The sequence below is a fragment of the Tiliqua scincoides genome, chromosome 13 (assembly GCF_035046505.1).
Source record: "Tiliqua scincoides isolate rTilSci1 chromosome 13, rTilSci1.hap2, whole genome shotgun sequence".
Taxonomy (NCBI): Eukaryota; Metazoa; Chordata; class Lepidosauria; order Squamata; family Scincidae; genus Tiliqua; species Tiliqua scincoides.
This window is the reverse complement of record NC_089833.1, coordinates 8,968,740-8,990,117: the sequence shown is the minus strand read 5'-3', so window position 1 is coordinate 8,990,117 and position 21,378 is coordinate 8,968,740. Positions and strand designations below refer to the sequence as shown.

The window sequence follows — 21,378 nt, the reverse complement described above, 5'->3', positions numbered from 1 at the left end:
TGGTAGATCACCTACTTTGCATACGGAAGATTCCAGGCTTTGCCTTGGCATCTCCAGGAAGGCTGGGGGAAAAGCCCATTTTAAATCCATGAGAGCTACTGCCAGTCAACATACATCACACTGACCTCGGTGGGCCACTGGTCTGGGTTAACAGCTTCTTATGCCAAGTGCTACTTTCATTTCCTCGTATTAAAATACTCTAGCAAGCAATTGCATCTGCCTTACTAGACCCCTTTGACGTTCTTTTGATGATACGTGCAATTCTGAATCAACACTTTTGGTTTCCAAAACAAATACAGTTCCAACTCCCCTTACTGCTGCCATTTTCAACCACTAGTATGCCACGAGTGGTCCGCAGGTGTGCCCACTGGAATTTGGGGGAAGGTCATTTATTAGTAAAGCCAATGGGGGATATGAGCCCCCCACCCACCCACTGGCAGTATAGTGTGCCTCGTCAGTTGTCAAAAACCTGATGGTTTGCCTTGACCATTTTAGTGCCTTGTCAGTGTGCCGTGAGATGGAAAAAGGTTGAAAATCGCTGCCTTACTGCGTGGGTGGGGGATCCAAGAATGTTTCCCATTTGCCCAGTGGGCAGTCGTCCCACATGCCCCGATCAGATTAAGATGCTTCCTAGAAATAATGAGAAGCTCTCCTATTTAATTGCCTTCAACATTTGCATTTTCATCCATCACTTTGCATGGGCGTAAACCTTAAAAGAACTCCCAATCAGACAGATCCTAAAACTGCCTAAGGCCGTAATCCTAACCCCTTATGTCAGTGTTTTCCAGCACTGACATAAGGGCAATGCAGCTCTGAAGTAAGGGAACAAACATTCCCTTACTTTGAGGAGGCCTCCGTGAGTAACACCCAACTGTAGGATGCAGCACACGTCCCATTGGCTCCACTGGAAAGCACTGACATAAGGGGTTGGGATTGCGCCCTAACTAAAACAGTCAGCTTAACAGAGAGCTGGATGGATGGTTGCTCCACTGCTTGGCCTATTTTTCATGAAGGATTTGTTTTGATGATATGTTTTCCATTGACATCAGGACTAGCATGAATGACCAAGGAGTGATGCTGCTGACCCTGTAAGGATTCCCAAGAACACTCATTCTAAATTCTCACCAGGAAACCCTGCAATCTGAGTTGCATCAAGGCAGCTGGCCCTTATGAAGTCACTTCCACCTTGGTGTCTGAGGAGAGGAGCAAGAATGGAGGCTGCATCAGGAATTACATTGTCCAATAAGGGCACGCATTGGGGGCAATGAGTGGGCCCGTTTGAGATCTCAGGCTCCGCCAAACCAACGAACCAAGTCCATGAGATGTTCAGAGATTGAGCAACGACTCACGACTTCCCTGGTTTGAATCTTGCCTCTGCTATGAATACTCAGCAGGTGGGCCTTAAGCAAGCTACTCTCTCTCTCTGTCTCAGCTCCCCAGCAGTAGTACTGGGTTAATGCTCACCTTACTGTTACCCTGCACATGCCCAATCTTGTCTGATCTCAGAAGCTAAGCAGGGTCAGGCCTGCTTAGTACTTGGATGGGAGACCGCCTGGGAATACCGGGTGCTGTAGGCTTATACCATAGTCTTTCGAGACTGAAGGTTGCCAACCATTTTACCAAATAGCTGCAAGGACAAACTCAAGAGAACATGGTGTGTTCAAAGCTCTTCACAAGCAATTTTTGAAGCATTACAATGCAGCTGTCTCAAACTCACTGCTGCCACAGTGCCCTTTATCCACAGCGCCCTATTGTGGCAGCAGCACCATCATGTGATCCTCATGTGGCTCATGTAGTGAGACAGGAAGAAGAGGTTGCATGGTGTGCTGTGGCACCCAGTATGGAAACCAGTGATGTAAGGTATTATCATCCCCAGACTGGAGCTGAGGCTGAGGGAGGAGCTAGCCCAAGGTAGCATAGCGCAGTGGTTCTCACACTTTTAGCACCGGGTCCCACTTTTTAGAATGAGAATCTGACAGGACCCACTGGAAGTGATGTCATGACCGGAAGTGACATCATCAAGCAGAATTTTTTTTTTAACAATCCTAGGCTGCAATCCTACCCACACTTACCCAGCAGTAAGTCCCATTTACTATCATTGTTAAAAGAATATACATAGCAGCTTGTTAAAAGTATAGGTCTGTAACACTTCCCCAAATGCAGTCACATACCCATGGGAGCATCAAGTCTAATATATTAGATATAAAACACTGAAAAGAATGGGGACCCACCTGAAATAGGCTCACGACCCTCCTAGTAGGTCCCGACCCACAGTTTGAGAAACACTGGCCTAGTGAGTTCGGGCCAGAGGTGAGACTCAAATCAGGGGTGTCCTGATTAGTGGCTCTTTTAAGCCCTACACCAGCTCCCTGTTAACATTACTAAATGAGATTGTGCCTGGTAGCCAAACTTAGTACAATTATATTCTGCAGGAAAAAAAAAATTTTTAAGTTGCTTTGGGAAGGGGAAAGGTGAGATATATTTTAAATAAATGAATAAAATAAGATTGACGCCAAATAATATAGCCGCAACACAGATTAAGTCACGACCAGAGTTTATTTTCTGATAAAAATCAATCTCATTTCTGCGAGGCCACAGATTCACACACATACACAGACAGCTGGCATCACCACATCAACTGATGGAAGAAAGGGAGATGCAGTTACAATATGGAATGAAGAGTCACAGGGCAAAAGCACTATTGCCTCCAGAAAAAAAATAAAGCTAGAAAAACATCGGCACATTCACATGTACTAGATGTAGCCAAGTACAACGACCACCTCAAATCAACACACACACAGCAACCAACAAAGGGAGAGAGCAGACAGCAACTGGGATCATGCTTCAAGCTTGCCTTCCCAGTTTGCAGATATGGATTTTCAACACCTGTGAAGCCCTCTGCTGCTTGTGATATCATATATTACCATGGCGACTGCTGAGTTTAAAAAAAAAAAAGATTCTAGAGGTAAAAAAAACTGGGACACTTATTTCAAGAGGCAGAAAGAAGAATCCATTTCAGCATGGAAGAAAATGAAGAGTCCACAGGTTCTCTGTTTGCATTCTCATGCAAAACCTGGGATTAGCTACCAATTGATATGCATGGCCACAGGCTGGTGGGTATATAGCTTTTCCTCTTTGAAGTTCTGCTAAAAAAGAAAGCATTTCGGGCATCAGAAATTTTACGTAAAAAAAAAAAGTCCTGTGAAGGTGAGCTGTGCCCTCTTAACTGTTCTTTCAGTGAACTACACAAAACTGCCAATAACCTCACAGGCAGGTTGGCAATTTGCCCTTAACCCACCCGCCCTGGGTGGAGAGACCGATTCCTGGATCAGACTCCAGTGGGTTCCTGGAGACTGGAAGCTATTTCAAGCGTATTCATGTAGTTTCTGGATACATTCAGGATTCTTCTGCCTTCCTCTTTCCTGGAAATGTTGTTGTCCAGTGCAGGTTATGAGAAAGAAACCAGGTAGGGGAATATAGCTGGCTCCTTTCCCAATCACCAAGATGTCAACACTTTTAAGAAAAAAGGCTGATGAAGCTATGGATATGCTGGATACCACCACTACCAGGGGACAGGCTCCAAAATGTAATACTGTGTCAGAAATTGTTCATGATAAAAACAAGTAAGACTGGCAGCTTGTCACCACCAGTTTTTGGAAGTGCTACAAGGAGGCAAAGACCAACTTCATGCTTGCCAGAAGAGCTACAGCTGTGTCAAACTGGCACTGAGCAGGAGCCTTACAAAAGTCTATAGGTGGAATCCCATCTTTGCCTCCATAGCCATGTTTCGTACAAGGTTGGAGAACCCATTTTAGCTCTCATAAATGCAACAGCAACCAACAAGCCTGCATCACCCTCCCAATGAGTACCAGCAACCCAATGAGAAGTCCAAGTGTGCTTCTCTTGATTGTTACGATCATGGCCAGCCCATCCAGGTTGCTGACTGAGGCCTCTCAGGAAGCACACTAGTTGGACAACAGTGGGCACTCCAACCATTTGCCTCTATTGTTCCTCCTCCAACTACGTGGACTGGAAAAGAAAGAGGAAGATAGAGTGGAAGAGAAAGGTAGGGCACAGAGGCTGCTGCACCACCAAGTAAAGGGGGCAGCATTTGGTATATCAGGTGCTAGGTGGTGTTGAGTTAACCCTGTTCCAGCACAAGGAGAGCTTGGACTGGCCCTAGCTAAAACACACACACTTCCTAAAGAATCCACCTTAATGGGATACTTGGGAATCATTCCTAAAATGTTTCCACTCTAAATTAGACATGGCAGAAAGAAAAATAGCCAGATATGTCTTCATTTTTTGCCATGCCACTCAGAGAAGGAGAATGCTACAGCAGATAAAGCTTCACTGGCTGCCAAGAGCAAGTGGTTGCAGTTTTAAAGAACTGCACAGTAGCTTCTTCTCTTTTATAGCAAGTTTCTAAATCAATGTCATAATCTTACTATGAAGTTGGCAGGGTTTGGTCCAGCCCACTCTCAACTGCAAGAGAAGGGGGTCCAAGCAAAATTGTCTCGTGACATGCTACAACACATTACCCAAATAGTAGGATGGAGAATCACCTCCTAGCTTTGCTGTCTGCAGCCTCACAGAGGCCAACATGTGCTATGACAGCTCCACTATGGCTCTGCCTGGGTGAATAAATGCCTTTGCTGCCCTTAAATTAGTCTGGAGGAGTTGGTCCCCCCCCCCCATTTCCATCCATAGGTTCACGGGATGATGCTCCATCTCAAAGCTAAGAGTTGTGGTCCGTCTGTCCAACAAATTGCAACTCCTTCAAGCTCCGGCTTCACTGCAATTGCATAGATACTAGATATGTATGAGGAGACTGCAAAATGCCCTCCTTTGTTTACTAAACTGAGGGTGGGCAACTCTGGCAGTCAGTCAGGAGGAAGAGGGATGAACAAACAGCAGAGAGCAATTCTCCAGGATTAGGTTAGAGGCTGACTTTGCTTATCTGGGCACTGGAAAGGATACCACAAACAATAAACAAAACAAGCTAATACTGCATGAGGGTCTCCAGCAGCCAGGCAGCTGGCCATTACTGAGAAGACAGCGCCCCCTGGAGTCACTAGAAGCAATTCTTAGTGGAGACAGAGGTTGATCAAAGAGGCACCCACCATTTCTCTTATCAAACACAATGGCTTAACTCTGAAGACTCTGCTGAAGTTCCAGCTCAGTTGGCTCCACCCAGCATCCTTGCAGAATAAGTGCCTAGCAATACTTTAGCTATTGGAGTGCGGGACAGGGGGCATAAATGCATTAAATCTAGATGATGGGACTCTTAGCTGCCTCAATCCACTCCTAAAATCGCAACGATATTGCTGGTATGCAATATTAGGAATGTAAACAGAAAAGTGGGTTGCAGGTGATAAAACCCTGCATTGGATCCCTTCCAGAGAGCGGCAATGCTGCAGGCCAACAGGAAAGCTGGCACCCCCCCCAAGTTTCCCAGCCTCATTTCACCCACCTTGGATTATCAAATGAATATCAGCCACCAGGACAATAGCCAGGTGCAAAGCACATTCGCACACATGGAGAGTGCATTTAAAAGATTTCATCTCTTTATCTAGACAATGGACTGGATCCAACGAACTGTGCGCATTCTGTGCTGCCCATACACCACAGCTTTCCTGCCCTGCCTTCCTCACTGCAGCCTTCCTAGACCCACCTCCCAGGGGTCAGGGCACCTTCTGAAATGAGTGCTGCGGCAAGAGAGAGGACAGGAGAACCAGCAACACAATCACTTCTGCTTGCACACAGGTCACTTTGCACCCAAGCTGGTGTTAGGAGAATTCTGGCACTTCTGCAGACCAATTCCACTGGGTAAAGCCGACTGCCAAGGTATATAGGTCAGGATCAGAAACCCACCCGGCCTCCTAGTGGCTTAACTCTGCAGCAGCTCCAATATAGCTGTACACCAACTTGGGCACAGAAGTGAGACCACAACCTTGCCACAGAGACTAAATCCGGATATGAATCAAGATCTACTGAGGTCAAAAGAAAAAAAAAGGCTGGCAAAAATGCTGGACTTAGCCCAACAGAGATTGCATACACAAAATGCAGTGGCAGTCCAAACAGTCTCTGCGTTTGTGAACTAATTTGTAAGGAACCTGCCGACTGGGTGCTGCAAGGTGAGCTTGGCTCTTGCAACTGGTGCTCAGAACTGGAGGAGGTTCTAGAGACTAGCAGGTTCGCAAGAGGCAATGGCCTCAGCTGCACATAGTGTCCTGGAAACCCCAAACCTCCATGATAGCTATCTGGAAGCTCTCAGAACACAACGGCTGATTGTTGAAGGTGTTGCAGTGGCTGGTCCTGCCATGGTTCAGGTCTGCATCGATGTAGAGAGCTTGGCCATCCCCACCACCTGCAGAGAAGAGACCAGAGTTGCATTTTCCCTTTGCGCCAGGCAGGCAAGAGGAGACACTCATGTTAAATTGCAGGAGACCTGCTACATGCAAGACTAGGTGACTCGCCATGCCGTTAATACTTGCAAAATGGGTGGAAAAGCTGTGGTAAAGGGATACTTGGATCTGAGCAGCTCGAGCTGCCCCAGGTTGCCCGGAAACAGGGATAAGATCTGGCATAAGTGCCAGATCCTGGCCCCGCCCCCAAACTGGCCCACCTCACCCCAACAGTGTCTTTTCTAGTGGCTGTCTGCTGGTGTTGCATCTTTTTAGATTGTGAGCCCTTTTGGGACAGGGAGCCATTAGATATTTGATTTTCTCTGTTAACCGCTTTGTGAACTTTTTGTTGAAAAGCGGTATATAAATACTGTTGTTGTTGCCCTCCTCTAGTGAACGCGCTTTATGGCACGTTTGCGACACTCCTGGGCTGACGGAAGGAACTTATGCAATCTCAGGATTGCGCTCTAAATCTAAAAACATCTGTACGGTTATAGGAGCACACTTACGATGCAGGTAGCAAGCACCTAAAAAACTCAAGAACTGGGAAGTTCCGGGAGATTCTGGGTTATTTAAAATGCAACAATATCGTGTTTGAAAGATCAGTCAGTAAACAGATTTTTGAAACAGCCAACACTGCAGGCCAAGTCTCAGTATGCCTCCAGAGAGACAAACTAGCAAAAATATTCTCTCATTTCAATTCAGAGGTCTGAGCCTCAGATGATCTAGGTCCATGCATGAGCAAGCATACAGCACCTGTGAAATACACTAAGTTATAAATTGATTTCTCTTTCCAGAGCTACAGACTGCAGAAGACATACACAAGATTACCTATGATGATGCATTCAGAGCTGCCAGCCATGAACATGGAGGCAGCTTTCGAAGGCAAGTTGAAATGCCGGGCCGAAAGGAAGGGAGAGAGACGGTCTGAAGGATCTGGCGCATCAGAAGCCTGAGAAGAATTGTTTGCTTGTTCGGACCCAGCCGCGGCTAGCTCTGGGTGCTTGATTATGACCCATTCATAGCGTTCCACTTCAGGCACCAGCTGGAGAGTGGGGAGAGAGTAAATTAGCCCACAGTTCTTTGAAGACAAACTCCACCTGTGGTTCTGATCGAAGGGTGGGTGTCTGCCCAGCCACATGATTCCAAGAAAAATTCTTTGGCACGTTTCATCAGGCACATTTTTTAGATCTAGAGGAAAATGAGATTTACATCCTGCTGTTCCTTTAGAGAACTCAGAATAGCTTATATGGGCTCTTACTGATCCCTCATTCAGGCATCAATCATGATATCCCTACATCACTGGAGGCTTTCAGATGGCTTGCTGAGCAATCTATAATGCTTTTGGCTAGGCAGGGCATACCATTCTCTCTCTCTCTCTCTCTCTCTCTCTCTCTCTCACACACACACACACACACACACACACAATTTTAACACCTTGCAATAAAGATAATTTATACACACTTTCACTTCTATTGCATCAGGTGATCTGCAAGGTCAGAGCCCAACTGAATAGTTTGCTGGCTATAAAATAGCCAAGTCTTTAAAAAGCATACACAATTGTTTCCAGTCCGAGATACGGGTTTTGGTATCCCACTAGTGGTAGGTGAGCTCCAGCAATCAACTACATGTCTTGGCCCCTTGCCCTAAGTTTATTTTCAATACACACCCATGCACTGTGGTTTGAACCACACACCCCAACATACACAGCTGTGAAGTAAGTCAGTTGCATGATGATGATCAGGCACAGTAAAGGCAGAGCATATTAACATTGGCTTGGCGAGTAGGATTAGCTGGGAATGACTGCTTGCTTCTTTGTGACGTTTTTAGTTAGAAAGATATTGTGCTGCATCTATTTGCCAATTTTTTCTTAATGGGGCCAACAGTGGGGGGGGGGGAGAAAAAGACCACATCTTACCCTGAACACAAAGCATTCCCCCGTCCCAAAGAAACTCAGCTTGTTTCCTCCCCGTTTACGTTCGCCCCAGTCAGTTGACAGATAAGCACCACAGACCTAGGAGAACAATATCAAGAAATGCAAACATCGGAAAGTTTCATGAGGAAGAAGTTCGAGCTTAATAAATAATGGCTGCTTCACACCATGTTCCGGTACACACCTGTCATTTTAAAGCCCGAATGCAAAAAACAAAACAGGTGCATCACAGAGGTATGCTTCTCAATAAGCAATTAGTGGATGCTGCGCCCTTTTTATAAGAAGGGAAACCTGGGTTTACCATGAGCTGCAATGTCTGAGATGGCCCCAAGATGACAGCAGCAAGTTACTTCTAAGTTAGTCTACCGTTGTCAACCAATAATCTATTTTAAGTCTGACAACGTGCAGTATAAACATAGGGCTACAGCTAGAACACAAAAGCTGCATAGCGAGTGAGAGAGATAAGAGATTATGGATTTCATCTCTCAGTCTGAACAGTAATTTATAGATTTGGTTTCATCAAGACTCACAATTCATACAAGTGATAGGAGAAGCTTCCACAAGCAAATAGGTACTGCTCTGTTTGGCAACAGAAGGAAGACACAAATCAAGGCACACGTTAGTGAACACCAGGGACAATTTCTTAAAACTAAAAGCATCTGGAGCTAAATATGCGTGCTGTTTTTGTGCAAGAGTGCTACAACAAATCGACACAATTATAATTAATCCTGTGACATTAAGAAGTGCCATCTAAATCAGAACTGCTGTTTAACCTATGGACTCACCTCCTGGGTGGTTGTCTTAATTAGGAGGAGAATTGGCTCGTGACCTTCACAGTGTGAATAGAATCTGAAATGCAAGAAGATGGCTCCTTAGTGGAACACACCAGTGGATGTGCTCTCCACAAATGTTCTGTACTAAGATCTGTGCCAGAGTCCTTTAAAGCTACCACTTAGAAAGGTTTACAATACAGTTTACAGACCAGGGACAGACTGCACTTGCTCCCAGTGTGGAAGGGATTGTCACTCCCGAATTGGCCTTTTCAGCCACACTAGACGCTGTTCCAGAACCACCATTCAGAGCGCGATACCAGAGTCTTTCGAGACTGAAGGTTGCCAACACAGTTTACAATACAGCACTGTCCTGATTACAGTCTCACAATGGCAAAGCTAGAAATGAGCGCCACGTTACTGACTTGCAGTTGTTACCTTACACTTGAAGGATTTGAAGGATGTTTGCTCAGAAGTAGGTCCCACTCTGTTCAATGGAACTTCCTAGGGAGTAAGTGAGCTTAGCAGTCCTCAGTCAGTGAAAGGACTGAATGGTTTAAAGTGGCTCTAGAGGGTCTTTGAAACTCATGACTGGCCAAATGGTTTCCCCCTTAAATGGCTCTCCCCATTGCCACCTTTAATGCTTTGTTTCCTTAACCCCATCATTTTCTCCTCTTAAAAAATTTGCATATTTATACTTTAGTGAAAGTGAATTTACCACATTTTTATGTTACTGCCTACCACTCCTTACCTCTTCCAAATTGGGGAGGAGAAAGAAAAAAGCAGCAATACAGAAAAACCCATCTTACAGGCTTTGAATTGTATGTCTAGATATGGGGAGGCTGTCCAAGTGAGGGAGACTTCAATCCTGCATGAAACCCCCTTGCAATCTCTAGTTTTCTTTGGAGCTAGAGGGTTGGCTGCTGAATTCTTTTTTTTGGGGGGGGGGGAACCCTAATTGAACAATTCATTCTTTAATTGCACAATGATCTACAGCCACCTGCCATTTGGCTGCAAGTTTCTGAAGCAGCAACTGGTTGCAGTCCAAGGAGGCAAGACTTGCTGCTGCTGCGGTTAGGACAAGCTCCTGGGGAGGGGTTCCCTTTTTGCTTATGCAAAGCCTTCATCAATGCAATCAGAAATGGATTCATCTCCTGCAGTCTTTGCTGGGATCCATTTTTCTTTCACGTTCCCCCTTCATTCACCCAAAGCTCCTGCAGGTACATTGGGGCATGTCACTAGCCCTTTGCCTGTCTACACAAAGTAGGGTGGTCATTGCAGCTGCACCTCTGATCTACTAGGTCGAAGAACATGGAAGAATTACTCATAAAACATAGGCTACTAACAGATAACGCACACCTGAACTTTCTGCCAAGACTGAATGAACAAGAGAATGGTAATTCCAGACCAAATGCCAAGCACCACTTGCTTCTTGGCAGAATACGCAAGACTGAAGACACAGTATGCTGTGAAACGGCCAAGACATTGGATTCATTCTGCATTTGACACAGCTGATAGCAGTGGAGATTGCACGAGTTGCCAGTATGCAGACACCACTGCCACTGTCAATAGCTCCTCAAATCTGTGGGTGCAGAGGAAGCAAGCATGTCTGAAACAAAGCCTCTTTGCTGAGAAAGGGCCAAAGAGACACCTATCATTATCTGTATCCATCCTGCGCCCTAATTATTATACACTCGCTTTTAGGTGCAACAAGGTGGGGATTACCTGCTGAGGCTGCAGCCGTGTTCCGAGGTGGTGAAAAGCAACAGAGGCTGGCAAAGTGCAAAGCGTTCAGGGATCCATGACCAGATGTCTCTCATCTTCTTGACGTCAACGATCTCAGACTTGAAGTTTTCAGCGTGAACGGCCAGGTGGACATTCTGCCTGTGGAGCAAGCAAGTGGTGTTAAAGAAGACTGGCTAGAGCACCTTGCGCCTGATTCAAGCCTCACCTGTTCATTCTATAGGCAGAAGGAATGATGCACACACAGAAAAAGGGCAAAACAATTGTGATGCGCAGCTGTACCTGGGCTTCCCAGTTCCCTATAGCTAGAAGACAAGATCATTTTATATCTGTAGTAATGGTGTAGCTTTGTGAACTTCAGTAGTCCTAAAGATGCTTTGCTTATATTGATAACTGCATGGCGTATGCTGCATTTTAATTCTCTTGTGAATGTTAACAATTGTGTGGTTTTAGTGCTCCCGAGGAAGAATGATGAAGTTTGATACACTGAAGTTTAAAACCAACATTGTTCAGTTATTTTTTTTTTCTTGTACTGACTAGCTTTGGCTATTTCCCTATCCATTTTATAGACATGTGCAAGACTAGCCCAAGACACCTAAAGCTGCAGCCACTGGAGGGGGAACACAACATGTACTATTGCTATTTAAAACTAGCACCCAACAGTGACTTGGTGTGACTGGAGACCCAACGGCAAGGCTATAGTTCCAGTGACTGTCTGGGTATCTGCGTAGTGGGTGCTTCAAAAGAAGAGCAGACTGTTGTAAGGTTTCTCTTTGGCTAAACAATGTGTTCAGGTCTCTGGGGGACTCAAAGATGGTCTTCCAAACGGTTGCCAGAACAAAGGCAATCTTATATGCTCTGTAGCCCAGAGTGCAAAGCCATACATTTACCAGGCTACATTCTTAAGGAACCCAGGGCCATCTCAACAGCACCAAAATACTGGAGGCCAATTGGTTACGCAGCAAATGAAAGGGACACAAATGTAGGAGAAGCCATAAACAAAATGAACAATGCAGCCATTTCTTCAACAGCCAAATTAAATACAAGGGCAGGTCTCAAAGCTTGTGCCCCAGGTATGAAAATGCAAAAGCTATGCCATGAAGCAAGTTAAGCTGAAGAGAAGTTATTTCACAAGCCAGGAAGAAAGGTTAAACATATAGGAGACAGCGTCCCATGCATAAGCACCTTCTGAACAGTTCTTCCCTCTATGTTAGTATTTACAGAGGGTGTATATTCTGCAGATGTCACTGTACACTGCTCCCCTTGACAAAACAGTCTTGTTGATAGACTTGGGAGATGTGCACAGTGGCAGAGGTATTTCCACATAGACCACTTTCGGGCAGGGTGGTGGTGTTGGCTGGCCAAACTCTTCTAGTGTACCTGACCCTTGTTAAAACTTAATATTTACCTGCAGGTCACACTGGCCCTTGTAAATCAGCTTCTACAGTGACTCTGCTCCTCACCTTACCGCAGTTAGGCATGTTTCATTTAGAGTTTTTTTTATCCTGCCTTTCAGTATAAAATTTCCAAGGTGGCCAATGGCACAGTTAAAAATCATAAACATACAATCCAATGAGAGCCGTAAGAGAGCTACAAAACCACACGAGGAAGGAAAATTAAAGTGTACTGTTAAAAACCTGCATCTCTTATGACTCAGTTTGCCTATTCTGAACTGAAAAGTTCATGATGATACTCCTTCCTCTAGGAAGAGAGAGAAGTGTTTCGTCAATGGTGAGGGCTCAAGAACCCAAAAAGGTGGACATGCCTTCTCCCCCCTTGATAGGCTCCAATTCACTATTAGGCTGGCCTACACCATGACTAGAGGGGGTACCCACAAATCTTATACCTGCTGCAATCCCCCCTGCCCCTAAAGGGGTCAAATCTTAATGCTTCCCTGGCTGTTGGATGGCAACCCACCAGTTTGGGAACCATTGCTCCAGCTATCTCTCCCCCCGCCCCCCAGTCAGCTATCCAATGACAACATTCACTGAAAGCAGAGCTCATGATTCCACTGAAGTTACCTCTCCAGTCTGGGCAGGCTCCCTCAAAGAGACAAGAAAGAAAGAGGAGCAGGCAAACTAGGAGCAACCCATAACTTGGAGCACCTGAATTCTGAAGACTGAGCCACAAGTAGAATGAAGTAGCTTCAAAACCGTAAGGTCAGTTTTCCTAGAACTTGGGATAAAGTTCTTGGGATATTTTAACTCATCCACACACCTTCTCTTTATACCGTACAAGTACTTGTACTGCTGAAACAGAGACGCCTGCGTTGGCTCGGTCATGTCGTGAGAATGGATGATGGCTGGATCCCAAAGGAACTCCTCTATGGAGAACTCATGCAAGGAAAGCGCCCTACAGGTAGACCACAGCTGCAATACAAGGACATCTGCAAGAGGGATCTGAAGGCCTTAGGAGTGGACCTCAACAAGTGGGAAACCCTGGCCTCTGAGCGGCCTGCTTGGAGGCAGGCTGTGCAGCATGGCCTCTCCCAGTTTGAAGAGACACTTGGCCAACAGTCTGAGGCAAAGAGGCAAAGAAGGAAGGCCCATAGCCAGGGAGACAGACCAGGGACAGACTGCACTTGCTCCCGGTGTGGAAGGGATTGTCACTCCCGAATTGGCCTCTTCAGCCACATAGACGCTGTTCCAGAACCACCTTTCAGAGCACAATACCAGAGTCTTTCGAGACTGAAGGTTGCCAACAACAAGTACTTGAGATTACCCATTTTGGGAGACCACTAACCCTTCTCACTTTGATGTTGTAATTGCTGGAAAGCATGCTTTGAACTTATCTGATGCTGCCTGAAGTATAGGACAGTGTATTCCCCCCCCCTTACTGCATGCTTTGTTCTAGCAATTGGCTGCTAATCTCAGCAGATAAGAAAAACTTGCAAGGCTGTCCTACTGCGGTTCTTCAGAGATCCAATTCCAAGCACCTCACCACCATTCTGGTTAACAGGTCACCGGGTTCATCAGGACCAATCCAAAGGTTGGCTCACGCTCCAACAATGCATCCACAACTCCAGCAAAGGTTACCATTTCCTCTGTGGGCTGGGCTTGTGTTTCTCTGCAGAGTGCTGCAACTGAAGTGCGCACAGGTGTGGTTAGCTTGCAGTCTTCCCTCAATAGCTGCGTAAATGGCAACTGTTTTCTTGCACTTCCTACAGATTAAATGGTGAAATGGTGCACGTACAGCCAGAGACAGAAGAGGACTAGTGTGCACTTTCGGAACCTAGCAATGGCAGTGGGGGCAGCCGTAGCCCCCTGTCCTAATACAACACGAGTGGACATCAACCACATTCTGTCTGCTAGAAGGACAATGGAAGATCCTCCACAGCTGTATCGTAGACATAGTTTGGGGGACTCCACAACACTGCAGAGAAGAACAAGATGCATCTGAGTGGCCAACAAATGTGGATTAGTCCTTTCCCTGTATGACCTGTGCTGTTACATTTACTTCTTTAGTGCCATTCTTGTCAGTGTGCCTTCTCTAAGATGTACCACTAATACCCAAGACTTAAGGCCAGCAAAGCTTAGGGAGATGACGCTAATGTGGATCTCCTGTCTTGTTGAGAAAGCACATGGACTGTACGCCAGCGGCAGAGGTGATTTACATGTTCCTAGAGGAGAAATTCATGGCTTCCCTCTTGGTCTCTCAATGGTGAGAAATCAGGCAATTGGCACAAGACTTATACACTTTAATTTCTAAGAAGAGATATCAGAAATGGGCAAAATAGATTAATAAGCATAATGGCTGCCTAGGCTGGAGTGCTTCTAGCTCTTTCGTGTTCCTTTGGTGCCATGTGCTTCTGCTGCTGGTAGAGCTGGGAGTGATGTCAAGGAGGAGAATGAAGGTTGCAGGATCTAGTGACATGCCAAGGCAAGGGACCCTTGGTGGCAAAAAGAGGGGCCCAATTTGGCTGTAAAAAGAAGGAAGGGAGAAAGGAACACGTGGGAGCACAGTGGGGACTCCCTGGTCTAGCCTGACCATGAGGAGGATGTATAAAGAAATATGACGGACAAGCCCCAGAGTAAGGAGGGGTGGATAGGTCATTGCTAGGCTGGAGAGGCTCTGGGGAGAGGAATAAGGGCTGGGGAAAATCAGATTTAGGACCAATTAAATAGGAGCAAACAAACAGACAGAATGAGAACACATGTCCAGGAGGGAAGAGGTGAAGCACAGCTACAAGGAACAAGCAAAACACCACAGGCATGACTATAATGATGGAGGATCAACATCCCATTGCCAGAGCCAGGACAAGAGAAGGCTCCCTCACAGCTGCTGAGCTGTAAGCCTCTGGAATGGAATCCTCTCAAACAGGTCCATAGCAACCTGCAGCCTTGCCAGGGAAAAGGTATGTCAACAAAACGTTTCTGAAAAATCCTTCCATGCTCATAACTTGTCCTGAAGCAGGCAGCCAATATACACTTCACCTTCCCAATTAGAGAGAGAGAGAGAGAGAGAGAGAGAGAGAGAGAGAGAGAGAGAGAGAGAGATGCCAAGTTATTCTAAATACCTATCTAGAACAGATATAAAGTAGTCCTTCACAAAGTCCATAATCTCTCTATGGCACTCCCTATTCCCAGAGGATGAAGAGATTGTCACTACTTTAAAGTCCCTTTTAAAGCCATCTAGACAAATTCACAGACAATCAGTGACTACTAGTCATGATGGCTACATGCTACTTCTAGGTTCAGAGGCAGTACACCATTGCAAAACCAGTTGCAGGAACAAGCAAAACACAATGGGAGGGCAATGATGGGAGAGGAGCAGGCCTTCAGCTCCTGACTGGGGGCATCACAGAGAGGCAGTGAGTTGGTCACTGTGAGAAACAAGATGCTGAACTAGACATGCTGTTGGTCTGATCCAACAGATCCCTACTTAGTGGCGAATGTCTTTGGTTGAAACAGCTAGCTACCATTTTCAAAGCTATCTTTATCTACCCACATAGTGACAACATCTAGCGACAAGAGACAGTGGTATCCCTGGGTTTCTTTCAACACAGAGTCCCATTTTCCCAGCTGTACTACAAGGTGAAAAGGCCTTCCCTCTTATGGATAACGTCACAAGGTTTATGGGCAAGGCAGACACACAAAGCTAGACTGTAAACCTCCCCACAAAGCATACACAGGCCTCATCCATCATGCTTCTGGCATCAGGACTGATTAAAGCTTTGGAAAGATGCTCTCGAGTTTCTCCCCCACCGCCACCTGGCGCCTCAGTCAGCATTGCTGCAACCGCCCCAGCGCTAGCCACGACAACAGCCACTAGGAAGCCAAGCCAAGCCAAGGGTGGAGAGAGAGGAGTGCAGCATAGGGATGCAAATCTTTACACCTACCTTTTTGGGGAGGCAACACTGCAAAGAGGGGTACAGCAGATATGGAATTGACAGAACGAGAAGGCACGAGGAGGGAGACAAAAAGAGAAGTCAAGAAAAGATAAGTGATATTCTATATCCCCAGAGTGTGTGGGAGGAGCCTACAGAAAAAACACAGAACAAGATCAATAATAAGAGATTAAGGAGCACAGGTGAACATATTTCCACTGAATTATTTGGTTCTGTCTTGCCAGTTCACCATCCTCTTTTCTTAGTGCTTTTCAAATTGCCTCTTCCCACAGAACAGTTCATAACACCTGGTTTACGTACTCTTTTGCCTTGTCCCCTCTACCCCCCCTTTGTCCACACACTACTGATATTTGTTCTATTGGATATGAACAAAGCAACTGCAGTACCTCCACGAAGCCTCTCCAGTACATCCATTTGTCTACAGAAAGATGTGTCCTGTCCACTTCTGTAGGAAGATTCTAGCAAGTAGTGTAAGGCAAAGTTAACATTCTCCAGACAACTCACCAGTGAAAAAAGGACTGAAAGGCATTACAAGTCTTTTACTACCCTGGACACAGAAACCCACCAGGGACCCAACAGTTCCCCTCTCAAGGTTACTCCACTCCCTGGCAGGCAGAGATACTTGTACATTTTACTACTTTACTGGTAAGAGGCACATTTTAAAGCGCGTGCATTTAAAAAGTGAATTGGAGGTGTACGATTTTGTACTTTGTACAAATACTGGCATTAGGGCAAAAACAGGATAACTCTGGTTTTTAAAGCGGAAAACAAAAAGTGTTCTTGGAACGAGGCCATAGAGAAGCAAATCTGGTTTTTTTAAAAAAAGAAATCATTTGATAGATGGCACGACACAACGTGGGAAACACACACTGTTAATTGGAACTGTGTTTGCTTTAATTTGCATCCATGGGTCCATCAGGCTAATCCGGTGTCAGCAAGGTATGCTAACTGCCATCCTTACCCATCTGGGATCTCTTTCTAGAGGTAGAGCCTCCCTGGCAAGGAAAAGAAACAGGCGTGATATTTAGTAACACGCAGAGAAAGAGAGCTTCCAAACTGCAGGTCGGCACAATGTGATTGCACAGACACAGGGCATTTGCACAGATATTTAAACATCTCCTGTGAAAGAAGCCCAATTATCAAGGCTTCCAATAATCCAGTGACAGCGTGGGCAGTAACGAGAAAAAGAGGCCAACCCGTTCATGAGCGGAAGCCTTTACAAGAGCCAAAGCAGATATATGGTGTACTTCTCCCAACAGATGCTTAAGCACCGTATTAATGGGAAGGTTGGGATTAAATGCAAACTCTGCTGGATGCAAGGAAACCCCAACTTTGGCAGCAATTTTGAGTCAAGGATATATGCATTCTTAACCCCGTTTCCTGCCGGCACATGTTTACTTCAAGTCTCCCCTATCCAAATTGCATTTCCACCCTATGGGATTCCAGATACACATATCCCAGGGCGGGCGACAGGTCAGTGAATCCTGAATGAAACTTTTCTCTACCCCCAATCTGAACTACGGCCTCCTGAAACTACTTTTCTGTAAGAATAGAAGTTAGGACAGAACTTTGCCACCTGCATTTAAGTGCAACAGACAGTTTGATCCCCACCCCTCAAAAAATGCAGCTGGCAAAGAAAGGCTGCCATGTCGGGAGGGCGGCTGCTTGCTGACAGCTTAGATCTGATTAACCTCCACTAATCTCAAGAGGCAGCAACACTTTGCATGGAGAATGCTGAGCTGCAGTTAAAGTGCCAGGGCGTCTGAACAGGAAACCTCATGGTGTGAGGCTGGGATCTGGAAACTGGCTGCCTAGAAACTTGCATGCTTGGGTTTGGTTTCTTCAGCCTCACTGTTCTACAGTACTAGGCTTGTGAAAAGCAGTAATAACGTGAGCAGGAGAGCTGGTAAAGTATGTGTGGGCTATCGTTTTTGGTGGGCATATCTGCACATGTCAGGGATTTGAAATTTGGCTGAATACGACCCCCAATGATTTGCTCTGATGGAACTGAGGAAGTATGACTTCTGGCACACAATGAACCTTTGCCACAACTGGACAAGACACCTGCAGTGTTCCCAAGTGCTGTGCCACAGAAGCCACTTGAGCTCTGGGTTCACTTCAGTTTACAACAGATTCCGCTTCCTGCTGTGTTTCATCAATGCTTGAGCTAAGCTGGGCCTCCTGGAGTGATTTCACTTCTACTTTACTTCATAGTTTGGGTCCTGTAACCTCTAAGGACCAAGAGTGTGCCCTCAAAGGGAAACAGATCATATCACACACATCTGTGGGTATTATGCCCATTATGGAGCTGGAAAGCTGAGGCTGAGAGGGAGACACTTGCTGAAGGCAAACAAGTCAGTGAATAGTGAGGCAGGATCTGAGGATATTCTGATTTGCAGCTCACTTGCAGCCACCGTTATACCAGCTCCTACCACAAATCTTTAGTGGCATCTGCTTTCCTCAAAGCACCTTGCATGCTTGACCTTCTTATAGCTCTGCTTTCAGTGTGCTCCATAGGCCTGAATGTGCCACACAGTAAGAGCTGTTTGACAAAAGCAACTCAGGGTACCTTTGTTTCTACTTGCCTTATGAGTTTTCACCACTCATTTGCCCCAAATTTTGTCTCCAATTTCTTTGAAAGCCCCAATATCTGAAGCAAAATCATGCCCTGCTCATACTTGCAGGACAACAGGGGTTTCTACTGGCACCAAGAGACTCTTAGAAAGTTCCCAGAAATGTACATTTTGGCTTCCCACTAGCAACTGACTCTCTTAACCTAGTGGGTATAGGAAAGCTCGGAGAAGAGCAGGGACCCTTCCTGACCTTCAGATGAGCCTTGAAGAACACAAAGAGAAGAAAGATTTACTTCAGTTGAATCTGAAGTCTGAATCTGAATCTCACTCAGCACAACATGGGGTGAGTTCCTTCTGGGAACTGGGAAGAAAAGCAAGGGCTCCTTCACCCCATTGCTTTGAACCTTGAACACAGTGTGATATCAATCAAGACCCTGCTCCTCCATGAGAAGGTTGGGTAGGTGGTGGCAAGCACAAATTTTGTCTGGCTACTAAATCCAATCAAAGTTTGTGGAGCCCCAAAAAGTTTCTTTACGTCAGTACTGGTTTCCTGGCACAGGCACCGCTGGCCTTCACCAGCAATAGTCTCTTCCCCCATGAAAGCAAGAACAACCCCACAGAGAAAAGACTTCCTGTAGATGCAAGTAAGTGCCCATTACCTCTTCTGCTTGACTGTTATGCCTTTGTGCTGGAGGGCCTTCTCATTTGCCATCTGCAAAAGCTGAATCTCCTTCCTCGAGAAAAGTCGAATCGCAAATGCTTTTTCTAGCAATTTCTCAGGAGACACTGACTTTGCAATGTCCCTGACAAACGCCCGGATGTCCTGCTGCACATTGTCCGACTCCATGGTCTGCCCAACTCGCACTTTGTGGAAGAACTTCAGGAGAGCCAGCGCGACACGGTAAAGCACCTTGTACCCCTCCACCAAGAACACGTCGAAGACCCGCGCAAAGTACGTCATGGGCAGTTCCCCAAAGAGCCACCGCTGCCAGTCAGAGTACACTTCCAGTACATCCTCCGATACCGCCACCATCAGCTTGTGTGCTGCCTGACAGTACTTGTTAACCAGATCACCAAAAGTCATGCAAGAGGACTCAAAAGCCAAGAACGTCTGGTCGATGTAGTGCTTGGACGGATCATTGCAGGCCAGGATGCGACAAACGTTCTCAAAGCACTCGGCCTCGTCTCTGCTGTAGTGGAGGAGGAGTGCCACCACTGAAGGCAACGCTGGGCAGAACGATATGTCTGGGAACTGACTGGCAATACAGGAGATAATCTTCCTGACTGCCCCGATGCCCTCCGCGTTCAGGCAGTACGTGGGAACTAGGCTGTTATCCACAAATTCTGGCATCGGAAGTGTGTTGCTGCTACGTTTCCCAGCAATTTTCACCACAATGTCCCGGTAGACGTGGGCATCCGGCGTCACTGTGCGACAAGGGATATCATTGATCAGTTTATGGTACACTTTGGCTCTTAAAGAGTGATTCTTGGCCCAATAACCCTGGCGAGCCAGTTGCTTTAGATCTTGAAATTCTGTGCTGGTCAATTCCTTGGCATCCTGGTCCTGGATGGAAGCATCCATCTTATCCCAATCTATAAAGCGGCTATATTCACCCATTGCTGCCGAGACTGTTTCTGTAGGCCAACATAGAGGAAAATCTTCGGCCTGGTTCTTGTAGGACTTTTCCTTTTTTCCTAGAAGAGAATGGAAAGTCCAAAAGCTTAATTGCGTTTTCTTGTAAGAAATGCAGTTGTTCAGCCAGCCTTTGCTGCCACCAACATACAAAGAGTACAAATTACCAGTTAGAACCCTCTGTTACATTTGTCTGCCATGAACATGTAAAAGAGATTTTAGTTTATTAAGTACATAAGGTTACATAAGGCAGCAAATGCTAGAGGCATAAACATCTAGGAAACATATCAGCAATAAAATAATAAAGCTAGCTGGCTCTCTCTGTTAATCCCTATCTCTCACCTGGGTCAGCTTCTCTTGTAGATATTTTAGCTTCAGGCTACCTGTGAGGCCAGGTGCCCATGGTGGACAATTGGAGCTCACAAGCGTGCAGGATGTTACACCCCAAAACTGCCCAAGAAGAACCGGACACACCCCTTGGGGCACTCATTATTATACTTATGCTAATAGTACTTAGGTGACGTCATACTTATTTAGACTGTCCAATCAGAAACTTTTGAGGACAGAACCTTCTTGGAGTGGGTCTGGTTGCCAGCCCTCCTAGTTCTTACCTCTCCCAACTGGAGATCCATAGCTGCATTCCATTCCGCTTGATCAGGCGCCCCTCAGTCTACTGAGGTGTTAAACATTCCAAGGGGTTGTAATTCTTGTTGTCTGTCCTTTCTGGCCAGCAAAGGAAAGACAACAATCTTTTTGTTTGTTTACTCACATTCTTGCAGCTAGGAACTGCTAGCCACTTCTCCATTACTGACTTAGTTTGGTTCAGGCTTCACTTGCTAACCTAGGCCTAACATGTACATATTCATGACATTGTCAAAGCAATATTTTTTGCTTAACACACACAACTTACAAATCCATGTAATGTCTGTTTATGCACACAGTGGATTCTCCAACTATTGTGTTCATCCAAAC

At 45.9% G+C, this 21,378-nt stretch overlaps 1 protein-coding gene across 2 annotated transcripts in view; it reads right to left on the bottom strand.

Annotated features, from left to right (window-relative positions):
* Positions 1–2,546: 2,546 nt before the first annotated feature.
* The window catches only part of TBC1D24 (TBC1 domain family member 24), a 33,416-nt gene continuing 14,584 nt past the window's right edge, over positions 2,547–21,378 (bottom strand). Inside the window, exons 2-8 of one of the 2 annotated variants that reach the window (XM_066640917.1) lie at positions 19,433–20,468; positions 16,192–16,209; positions 10,836–10,994; positions 9,126–9,189; positions 8,326–8,421; positions 7,239–7,452; positions 2,547–6,370 (exon numbers count right to left, since the gene is read on the bottom strand). In XM_066640917.1, coding sequence (XP_066497014.1) covers positions 6,216–6,370; positions 7,239–7,452; positions 8,326–8,421; positions 9,126–9,189; positions 10,836–10,994; positions 16,192–16,209; positions 19,433–20,391 — 1,665 coding nt within the window. In that variant the 5' untranslated portion in view covers positions 20,392–20,468 and the 3' untranslated portion in view covers positions 2,547–6,215. The remainder of the gene's footprint in view (positions 6,371–7,238; positions 7,453–8,325; positions 8,422–9,125; positions 9,190–10,835; positions 10,995–16,191; positions 16,210–19,432; positions 20,469–21,378) is intronic. The other variant, XM_066609407.1, reaches the window with a different exon arrangement.